The 12336-nt window shown below is 32.7% G+C and overlaps 1 protein-coding gene across 5 annotated transcripts in view; it reads right to left on the reverse strand.

The window, feature by feature from the left end:
- The window catches only part of RFX3 (regulatory factor X3), a 115559-nt gene that overhangs the window by 25369 nt on the left and 77854 nt on the right, over nucleotides 1-12336 (reverse strand). For 4 of the 5 annotated variants that reach the window (XM_002195823.6, XM_072921774.1, XM_072921771.1 and 1 more), the window contains 5 exons: nucleotides 9314-9388; nucleotides 5151-5332; nucleotides 4470-4589; nucleotides 1855-1976; nucleotides 494-606 (listed from right to left, as the gene is read on the reverse strand). In XM_002195823.6, the coding sequence (XP_002195859.1) occupies nucleotides 494-606; nucleotides 1855-1976; nucleotides 4470-4589; nucleotides 5151-5332; nucleotides 9314-9388 (612 nt within the window). The remainder of the gene's footprint in view (nucleotides 1-493; nucleotides 607-1854; nucleotides 1977-4469; nucleotides 4590-5150; nucleotides 5333-9313; nucleotides 9389-12336) is intronic. The other variant, XM_072921772.1, reaches the window with a different exon arrangement.

Consider the following 12336-nt stretch of genomic DNA (forward strand, 5'->3'; position numbering starts at 1 on the left):
CGCTACTGCAAATAGAAAAGTAAACCTGACATGTTACTCCTTTTCATAATGCCTTATAAGATGAAGTACTTCCAAAAATAATTTTAAAAGACATATTGTTCAGTATCAAATGTGCCTTAAATATTTTGATGTTTCTTTGATAGGAGAAAAATGTCACTGCTTTTAATGTAAAAGAAAATAAAATTATAATCTAATCTGATTTACATTTCCTACTGACTAAACCAAATATCTGCATACACAATTTAAAGTCTAACATAAAGAAAAACATACATGTAACAACATTTCATTCAGTATTTAATACATATAACTCTTTCCCCTATCAAGGGAATCATTCAGAAAACCCATTTTGCTCTCCTTTTCATTGAGATAAGTAAAATATTGTGGGGAAAGTCACATGCCACTATCATGGCTGCAATATATTTGACTTTATTCTCCTGTACTGGCCTTCAATAAAAGTAATGAACTTTTGAAAATAAAGGTTTCTAAGAAATACCTCACAGTGCTCTCGATAAAGACTCTGTAGTGATTTGATATCCTCGAAGGTAGTACCATCTGGCAGAGAAGATATTTCAACTTCGCCAAACTCTGGCAGTACTCGAGATGCATCTGTTGTCATGACAACATAATGAAAGAGGTGCCAGTTACAGTATGGTTAAAAAAAAATTAAGATTATACATAGAAATAAATTTCAAAAGGTCATAATATTCAAATGGGAAATTATTTAATACCTGTTGTATGCCAAAATGCTAAATACATTAATAATTTTTAGTATAAAACAAATACAAAATTATACTTGTATAGATTATAATGCTATTGTGTATATACTATACCTATATGTAAAACCTAACACATGCTTTTTCAGACTATTACAAAGAAAATATGTAGAGCCCGTGCAGGAGAGACTAATCCTTGAAAAATTTTTTTGTTGCTCAGCTGAAGAGCTTCCATGCAGCTAGGTGTGATGAAGCTTAATAAACTCAATATACATTTTTACTTGACATTTACTAGACTTTCAAGTAGAGCCAATGTGTGCTTTTACTATTTGCCACAAATGTTTCTAAGTAAGATAAAATACTGGGCTGAAAGACACCTGGAAAAGAAAGATTCAAAACATTTTAATGCTATCTTATGCTCCAAATGGTTTTACTAATAGCAAAATCAAGCCAAAGGATTTGGTGGTTGAAAATCCCAACCAAATAAGCCTACGGTAACAGCACACTCTATCAGCACAGCCAAGGACTCCTTTTACATAAACAATTAACTAAATTATGATTTGTTTCTATGAGTGGAATACATGCTTAACTGGTCCACAAATCCACTATTTGGATATTTTTAAACATGACCTTTAGGTTTTCAGTTGAAATTATTTGTCTATTTCCACTCACAACACTAGAACACCCTTTCAAAACAGCCAGGGGTGGCTAACCTGCATAGTAGTGCAATACCATCCCCCCACGACAACTTTCATGAAAAAAAATGCACTGTAATGCACATGAAGGAAACAACTTTCATAGCAGGAATTTCAATAAGCACATTTAATATAATTATGCAAAGCAACTTCATATTTATGTAATATGAAGTATATCTCTGTGTGTATATATATATATATATATATATATATACTGTTCTTCCTATTTTTCCTTTTATACTTACACGATGCATATTAAATATTACATAAGACTTAAATTACATAAAGTGTAATTTAAGTGCCTTTCTGTTCTGTTGAGAGTAAGGATTTTAGAGAGGGCATGATAACTTCAGATGCAACTATTTTACTTGTCTGGCTTAATATTCACTGTGAAAACAAAGTTCACCTTACTTACTTATATAGCAGTATAAAACCTGCTTTCATACCTAGGAACTGTTGATGATGTTGACTTTGGGCAATTACAGTTTGTTCAACAGATGTGCCTGTCTGTTGACCACTTCCTGTGAAGCCATCTGTAACTCCATCCACTTTCTGCATAGGCTTATACCTGCAAAAATATCAAGTACAAAATTATCCTTTCTGCTTACTTCTTCATAAATGAAACACTGAGTTTGATTTTTTCATCTCAAAATAAAATTTTCACGACAAGTGTCAAAAGAATTTAGAGATTCTTCCTTACTTTGTAAAAAAAAGATATAAAAACCACTAAGGGAAGCCAGAGTGTTAACAATGCATTACAGAATTCACAAAGGTGTTATTCCAGAAGTACTCCCAATTTCTGGTAGAATTTAGCTTAGTAACAGTATATTGTAACACCGGCAAATTTATCCCAAAAAAAATCAAATCATTCCCTTTCCACACAGATTGATATAATTTTGTAATACAAAGGTAAGATTTCATTACTTTTAAGAAGAAACAACAATACTGTCTGAGGATAGCGATGACTTCAAAATGAGCACTTTGGGATATTGAAGTTATGCAAATCCAAAAGGTTCATGGTTCCCAAATTAAGAAAAGGAATGAAGAAAAATGAGGCATACATTCAGTTTACAGCCTTTGCTGAAGAGAACTAGAAGTATTTATTCAATTAGATGTGTCTGACAGAGATGGTAGAATTGGAATAACTACCCAGGAGAAAAGTATATTTACTGCAATTTACCCCCGATTTAAAAGACAAAAAAACCTACTAGAAATATAAATAAGCTGACAAAAGAGAAAGAATACCATAATAATGAAAACTACAATATTCAGTTTTTTAGTTCTCTGTTAATAAATCCTGCTAGAATCTTTCAATATACTTGGATAACAATGATAAGAATACATACCATCATATATGAAACACTGAAGTTAAATACTAAGCCTCCTACAGCACAGTATTTTTAATGTAACAGCTACCTATTGTGCATAAGAGTACCTTGCAGTTCCCACCCCTCATCAACACCTTTACAGATTCTCACAGCAGAGCTTAGGATTGGTGTGAATTGAGCCTAAATTGGGTGCATGTTGGTGCAGGTACATGTGTGCCACTGCAAAACATGGGGCACAGAAGTGTGCACTAACTGCACACAGTGCCATATGTGTCATTTTGTACAGATATAATCAAGGAACATACTCACTAAAAGTCAAGAAAATGATGCCAAACATACTTAGGTAAGGAAAACAAGGGAACTGTGTAAGACATACAGTGGTGTTAAATAAAATAATCAAGGAAATAATACAAAAATAAATATCCAGTCCTAACAGCTATATAATGAAATTCCAAAATTATTTTTAATTTGTGAATCACAAAGAAGACAAGATATGTGACAATGTTTAGTTGACTGGCATCATTTTTCTAGAAATAATTCTAATTAGACCATTGTGACATATGTTTTGGTACACATATGTAATTCTGAATGCAAGTGAATGAAATGTCTAAGTGAATGAGATTGAGAGGGTAAAATAAGCTTGCTGGGAGATTTTGTAAATATCTATCATCATTCCTTACTATATAATCCTGCCATGGTTTTTGTAACAAGCATTTTCTAATGATGTTATTATGAGACATCTCATGCTCCTGTATTATGCTCAGCAAAAGATAGTTAAAGCCATATACCTTATCATGAGCTTCCATTTAATGTTGTAAATAATCTGTACTATCTGGAAATGACAGTAAAATCATTTCAGATCAAATTTATCTTTGTGTTTGAAGTAAAAGTTTGAAATTGTTGTTTTCCATATCTCAGTTGTGTACAAGGACACAAATTATGTTTAGTACACCATACCAAACATTCAACGGAACGTTTTTGGAGGAGTAAATGTTCTAAAGGTGACTTGCTTGATATGGTGCTCTTCTATCTATGAGTGTAATGAAATTATGCATCTAACATAGTTTACTTTAGGGTAATATTACTGGCTAGTGAAACCAGTCAAATCAAAATCAATTTCAAAGAAAAGCACTAATTTCCAATTTTCCCCCTAAAATTTTCTGTTTAACATAGTTTTTAATATGCATATTCACACTTTCTTTCATCACCAGTACAGCCCTGTGCCACAGCTTTCAACTACTTCTGAGCCTTCACAGATTCCTCAGGAACAACAGATACTAAGGGAACATACTTACATGTACTTGGAGGCAAACCATTGTGGTCATATTAATTCTTCACAGGGATATGAAATAAATTCCAAGCAACTTAATAGTAAGTTCTCTGATAAGAAGTGTGAACATAAAATGATACAGCAATGAAAAGAAACAGGAATGTTTGAAATTAAAGATCTTACTGCTTTTATACAGCTTGTGGGACAAGAATTCAATATAATTAAGAAGAATCTGTTCATATTATCGGTCATTTTATTATTATTTATTTTCTGCAAGTTCATATTCTAGGTAAATATTCTTTCACATTGACCAGTGCCTGACGTCATTGACATCAACTGGGTATTCAGCACACTTTTGTTTTCACAGCAAAAAAACTGAACAGGAATTCGAACTTGTCCATGTAAGGAAAAGTAAGACTTGATGAACTAGAAATAGTGTGAATAGTTGTGTTTCACACTTTACCTCTGTTTCTGCTGCATGGGCTGCTGTCTCATGGCCATATATTGCATGTCCTCTTGTAGTCGATTAAGAGGAGAGTCTGGCTTGACACGAATCCCATAGTAATGATATTTGGAGTTCCCCCTTTATGAAAAAGCAAGAATTAAAAAAGCAGTAATACTAGTTTTATACATTTACATTACATTTACTTTACAATTTACACTGACTGGAAAACAACACACATAAATCAGGTCTGGCTCTCCTGTCATACCTGTTTTACATGAGTGTCATTTTACTACCTTTGGGAAATTAATTCACTCTCTTAAACAAATATTATCAGCATATTAACTTGCACTCCACTTGAGTAAGAAAAATGAAACGTAAATAAATACAATTTATCTAGTTATGGGCAAACAGTATTCTTAGTGATTCCAAATGGAAAATTATGTTTTATTTATAATGATAAGAATCTGAAGTGTAGTTACCAAAATATAAACACATAAACTGTCAAAAGCAGAAGAAATAAAACTGTAATAATATATTGAAAAAACATAGAACTGTTCAACATGAAGAAATACAGCTAACAGAAAAACACTAATATTTTAATGCAGGTCTTATGTATTCTTCTTCTTAGCAGACTAGTTTCTTATTCATAATTATTATATTTATTTTTTTATTATAATTCAGGATTTCAATTGCACAAACCTAGTTCCAAGTCTTCTGGTCCGTAGTCCCATGAAGATTGACCGTATGAGTTTTCCAAAGGAGGCAGCATTGACTGGATCCAATTTGTGCTCCTGACAGTGTCGTAAGTAATGGTTGTAAAGGGTACTTCTTGGAAGGCTCACTCCTTCTGCAGTTTCATAGTTGTCTAAAAGCCATTGAAGCTATATCACATATGAAACAGAAAAAAACAAACTTTATTATATACTTTATTAAAAATATTGTAGCCATACAGCATTAACTTGTTGGAACAAGTTGGAACCACTCTTCAGGTCTATTAAAAAATTACTTTCTTCCTCAGAATGTCTTTAAATGCTAGTTAAACAATAATGCTTTAATACCTTCAGAATTACCAGGGAATAGCAGACTTCATTGCACTTGTGACCTCAGTAAAGTGCCCTTTTCTTAAAATATTTTTGATTCAGTATCACACATCAGTATGTGATAAAGGTATCTAAGCTTTGGAGACTAATTATTAGTACCACAAAGAAATAAAGGAATTATGAATGTAATACACATAAATTGCAGAAAACAAACTCCTTGGGCACAACAGGTAATTAATGTATTTGTAAATCTGGAATATGATACTGTTTCTCTTTGTCTGTTATTAAAATAACATTAAGATAAAGATCAGAAAAAAGCTACTGCATAAAAGTCAAAGAACTACCTAGGTAACATTGAAAATAATTGGTATGTCTATGAATCATTAAGGATACAAACCCTTTCAGCTGTAGCCTGCTTGCCTTTGACTTCCAAAAGGAACAGAATGAGTTTATTGGAAAAACAGTAATCTTTTAATGTAATTGTGGTAGATAATTAGAAACATGCAAGAAGAGACTTTATGTAACATCACTGAAGATTCTAAGTACAGCAAACTCATGAAACACCTCTAGCTGTTGCTAATATATATTAAAAAAAAAAAGTTAAGAGGACAATTTAATACTTCTAGATTTAATAGTAAATAAAAATTATGAAATATATCAAAACCAATATAGTCTAAAAATACATTAAATTTCATTGTTTTAGTTTTTTGATAAGTCAACATTTTCATTATTTTTCCCAGTACTTGTCATGGATCCCTAGAATTTTCTAAGCTGTAGAAAAATACAGAGAGAAGATGAAAATGCTTCCAAGACATACAATGTTTAGCTTGGTTTGCAGGCAATTTTGCATTTCAAATAAAGAAAATGAAGAAGTACAGCTAATCATCACTTATCATTGCTTTATATGTACTAACATTCACAAGTGCTTCCAAACTGAGCATCTATTGTTTTGAAATATAGCTGAAGAAGAGGTATAATTGTTAATATTTGAGTTTTGTGTGAATGTATTAAACTCATTTCACTAGTGATCGGACACAAGCCTGTCTTGGCTTACAAACAAAGGTAATTATGACTTTCAATGGTTGCAATCTATGCATATTGAAAATCTGTTATTACATCTCTATTTTTATTAATACATTTATATAACATTTGTCATATATTATTACATCTAGAATTGATTCAGAACGATACAGAACATGAAGTACTTCTGCCTTCCCCAAGGAGAAAAACTCTGTCAATCCCAAAAGACTGACAAACAAAAATTAATTATTTTGTAATTAAGTTGTATGTAGCATTAAAGATATTTTCCTCCATATGGTTTCTAATCTATTATTAATCACTTTGAGTGCACTTCATTAATTATATTAATTTCTAACAGATGTTATTTCAAACATAACTTGCATTATTCAACACACAAAAAACCTAAATCAAAAGTTAAGTGCAATAAAAGGATTTTTGCTCTTGGAAGGAGTTACTTAGTAGCAAGGGCTTGAAATCCTTACTTGATAGATTATATCCTGGAAGAAAAAGTGCAGTTAATTCATGATTTTAAGAGAAAATTGAATCCAAACATTATTGTAAAAAACTTTTTAAAGAATCCAAACATTTTTCTATCAAGCTAAAATACAATTCTAAAACTTTCCAGGTTTGAGTCATGGCTTATGAATTTGTAGTACTGACCATAATGTACTGGTAAGATGTGGAAAGGTATGAAATATTTACGAAGCCAGACCTGTAAAATTGAGTGTGATTTCAATTAAGCTGCAACATTTATAAATCACTCAACTATCAGTTAGTTGAGTAAGTTGATCCCATGCAGAAATACATCAAGAAACAAAAGAAAACAGAGGAGAAATGACAAACTCCTTAAAATGAGAACTCATGTACTTGGGAAAAAAAATCCTACAAAACCTCACTGAGGTATCAACGGGTAAAAATTTAAATCCCAAACTAAAATATTTCCACAAATTAATTTATCACCTTCTAAGTGTATAAGTTAATTAAAAACGCAATTTAGAATTCTATTTTAAAATCCTATTCTCCTTTACACTGTCTTTGAGTTTAAAGACAATAAGCAGTGCTTTAAAAACAGGCAAAACAGCCTGTAGGCTTGATCTAGATTTTAAATTTCTTTCAAAAAGACCAAAAACAGTAAAGACTTCTTGCCATAAAAATGCATACAAGGCTTGTTTTAAATTTTTCTTTCCCCACAGAGTCAAAGATTCATTCCTATCACAGTATTTTTCACTAAGTGTTTACAGTAAAGAAATACCATGGTAAGTCTTCACAGCTTGGAAGACTGTGATCTTCTGTGCAAATCTTGTTATTAGGAAAACACTGTGAATAGTGCCTAGAACCAGGAAACAAAGCTTACAGAGGCACTGCAGCTTATCTTGTAACCTTTCTTGGTTTTATACAAAGACTGTGGACTTCCTAACAGGTTTAAGCACAAACTTAGAATAGTTCTAATGTTTTAAGTCCTTCTAAATAGTTCTAAAATATTCCCCAAAAAGTTACAGTCTGTTAAAAATGACATTTGAACAATGATTTGATATTAGCAGTCCAATAATATATATTATTATTTAAATAATAATTTTGATACCACCTTATATTCAAAAATTATTTTGTAAGCACATAAGGTAGAATCTAAATGTCTGTCTGTACATAATTTCCTGTAATTTTTTTATAATATAGTTTTCCTCTCTAAATTTTACCTTTAAGAAAAAACAGTTTGCCTAAATTCTCAACAAAACATTTTTAATTTTAATTTCAACAAAACCAGACCCCAACAGGAAAAAAATCCAATTCTAAATTCAAACTTTCTAAAGCATACATTTTTAATTTGATTTCCAAAGGACAACCTCTACCATCATATTCGACATTCAGACTACAAACTAAATTTCAATTTCTTCTGTAAAACAATAATGGTATTTGAATTTATATTACAAGTAAAGCTGAGAAGGGAAATAAAAGTAATATGAATACAAACCAATCAACATGGCAAATATACAAAATTTAAAACCATAAGTACCGACAGAAAAAAAAAAAAAATTCAGAAAGGCTAACAACTCACAAAATCATAATATTATTTATATAATAAGTGTAAAATTATCTTGGTCTTTTCCCTTAATTTTAAGGTTATATATAATGAACTTATCACTATATTTGGAGATCATGTTTTCTGCAAATATCTTTTAGCTTTTTCTATGAAAAGTTCTTAACTGTAAGACTTGAAGGATAAGCACAAAGTAAAAGGCAGATGAATAAGACATTTTTTAATTTCTTCAAATTAAGGCACTGCTTTCAATTTTTACCAGGTCATCAGAAGGATCCTTAAGATTATTAAATAATTTCAAAATAAACTCACTAGTCAGAATAAATGAAGAAATACCTAGGAATAACCTAAATATATTATTTAGGTGTGCTGTTTGTTTCTTCTCTTCCTCTTCACATGCCACAAAATTAGTATATGGTACAGTTCTTATGATGTAGACAATTGTATTTAAAATACCAAAAGCCAGCTCATTTAGAATTAATTGAACATTAGCTTGACATTTACACTGTAACCCACAAAACAGTCAAATGTGTTAACTCATCCTAACACAGGTGTACAGCATAGGAAACAGGTAACACTCTGCAATATACCATAAAGACATTTAATCTGACAAAATAAAGCCATGGGAGGTGTAGTAGAAGATTACAAGCAACTAAGATGGGAAGATTAAGAGCAAAAAGTAATAATAAAATAAACCAAACATTTAGAGGCAGGCTAAGCATGCAGAACAAGCAAGAGAGAGTGTATGTGAAGAAGAGACAACTTACATGGCTGTTGAGAAGAGAGCTTCTGTGAGTGGACAGACCATCAGACTTTTGCAGTGTCTCAATCGCCATTTCAATCTGATAATAGATGTCATTAAAAAAAGGACTCAAGATGGGATAGTAAAAAAGCCTGATCAGAGAAGTTTTGACAGATTCCTTACAGATCAACAGAAATGCCTGTTTATCCCTGGATAGGGCATATATTTTATTAAAAGGCCTCATTCTAGAGTCCCAGTGAACACAAGCCTCCTCAATGAGGTCAGAAAGTCGTTGCACACATCCAATTTTCCTTGCACATAAACTGCAGGATCACAGCCTCAAAGTTCATTTTACCTTCCAAGCTGCTCAGAATGAGCTCAAAGAAGTAGAATTACTAGTGAGCTGCATTGAAATAAAAATAACCCAGATTGAACAAAAACATAACCACTAAAGTAAAAAAAAAATTAAATAAAAAATCCCTAAACGATTTTCTGGAAAGCCTCCATATGTTTTCCCTTCAACTATACCAGGAAGAAACATGCAGAGCTTGCAATAAGAATTGAATTAGAAACAAAACTTTGACTATCTGAAGTCACAGAATCAAATCCCAAACCAAAATAATTCAATAGGCTTTACATCATTAGCTTCGCTGGGACAGGACATCAACCCTAACTCTTGCCAGCACCCTTTGAAGATCCCCAGCTGTCAAAGTAAATGGAAAGTCAGAAGCTACACAGACTGCAGGATCCAGCCTTTGGAAAAGCAGATTTGTTCACAATAATTTGGCTTTTAAAAAGGAAAAGAAAACACAGTATAACTAAAATACAAAGTAGATTTTTTTAAAATGCAAATGTATGGTTACTCTCATGTCCATTTTCTTTCTTTTCCTTTTAAATAACAATGGATATTTTGATTTTGATCGGTTTGGCAACAACATTAAAGAAAAAACCTAAGGATAATTTATCTTGGGGGCCAGAAGAGCAAAAACCAACAATGAAAATGACAGAGACAATGGAATGCACAGTAAGAAAAGGCACACAATTATTAGCTACAATAAATGGCCGAAATGAAAGCAATGGAATCACCACTTAAACTTTTTCAAAAAAAATACTTATAATTATTTCTGTAAACATTTTTAATGAATTCTCTCTATCATACTTCAAATACCACAGTATTTGAATTATACACTAATTATCATTTTAGTGACATAATTTATCAATACTGCCTGAATTTACTCTCTGTATAGTAGAAATGGAAAACTACTATTGCTGATATTCGAATTTACCTGTAAAACTAGTTTCTCCTTTTTTTTTCCCAAGGCAATTGACAAGTATTTTAATATATTAGCTGTGAGGAGTAATTTCTTTTAATTGTGTAATATTAGCTTTGCAAGTTTTTAAAAAAAGTACATTATTAAATATATACAATTACTATGCAAGAAAACATTCTTGCTTGGCAATAATGTTCTTTCTTTTAACAGTCCGATTTCTTCAGTGACTTGCTTCAGTGGAAAATACCATGAAGTCAAAGTATTCAATCACACAGGAAAGACTGAATTTTAAAAGCATGCTTCAAGAAAAAAACTACAAGCTCAAAAGATCATCATACTGTCAGTTTACTATATATTGTAGCCAGAGAGTCTCCCTTCCTAAAAAAATACTACAATCAAACAGTTGAGAGTGTACAAACATTTAAATCCTAAATCTGAATGTTAGGTCACATGTACCAGAGTGCTTAATCCACAGCAATACTGTACACCAGGGTTAAACTACCTGCTGCTCATTCCCACTACTGCCCTACTCTCATTTTGTTGCAGCTTGTGGTCTTCTTTATTCAGAGAACCAATCTGCAAAAACAATTGCCATCTCTAGTAATTTCACTTGAAAAGAGGCATTACAGATGACACTGACTCCTCAATGCCATATTGATTCCACATTTTTTGAGGGTAACTGTTGGGCTTTTCATCATTTGGAAGATTTTTGTTGCTGGAGTTTCTTTTAGTAGATTTCATGTGTATGGCCACTGAAGGCAAAGAATCTGTGTTCACTTTTAGTGCATCACATAAGGCAAGAAACACTGGTTACCACTAAAATATGTTAATTACTTTACATAGCTCAGAAATGGGATCTATATTTAAAATGAGTCTCCACATATTCTACTAGAACAAGCTTAAAGAGAAATTGTTTTCACTACTAATTATTTTGTTCACCATTTTTAGATGAAATTTTGATAAAATGAATTTTCACCTTTCTCTGATAGATGTCTCTACAATCCCAGAAATCCTATTTGCATATAGATTGTAAAATTACTTTTTAAACTATTTTTTAGCATAAAATATGATTGATTTGAAGACAGATTTCATAGACACTAAATGATTCACTTGCTCTTTCTGCAAACTTATGTCTACTTTTTGTTTTACTCTACTGGTGAACTACAGGGCTCAGTTCTAGGGCCAGTTCTGTTCATTTTTAACCATGACCTGGATATAGGAGTTGAATGCACCATTAGTAAGTTTGCTGGTGTTATCAAACTGGGAGGTGCTGTTGACTCTCCTAACTGACAAAAGCCCTTGCAGAAAGAGGGATCTAGATAGAGTGGAGCACTGGGCAATCATCAATGACATGAAAATGACAAGTCAAAATGCCAGATTCTGCAACTGGGATAGAGAAATGCCAGACACAAGTCTAAACTGGGAGAGGGGCAGCTCTGGGGTTGCAGAGAGGGCTCTGGGAGTGCTGGTTGGCAGCAGGCTCTGTGGCAGCCAGCAGTGTGCCCTGGCAGCCAAGAGGGCAGCAAACCCCATCCTGAGTGCCTCAAACCCATCCTGAGTGCCTCAAACCCATCCTGGCTGCAGCAAACCCATCCTGGCTGCAGCAAACACCATCCTGGCTGCAGCAAACACCATCCTGGCTGCAGCAAACACCATCCTGGCTGCAGCAACTCCATCCTGAGTGCAGCAAACCCCATCCTGGCTGCAGCAAACCCCATCCTGAGTGCCTCAAACCCCATCCTGGCTGCAGCAAACCCCATCCTGGCTGCAGCAAACC

This window comes from Taeniopygia guttata, chromosome Z, assembly GCF_048771995.1.
Source record: "Taeniopygia guttata chromosome Z, bTaeGut7.mat, whole genome shotgun sequence".
In the NCBI taxonomy this organism is placed as follows: Eukaryota; Metazoa; Chordata; class Aves; order Passeriformes; family Estrildidae; genus Taeniopygia; species Taeniopygia guttata.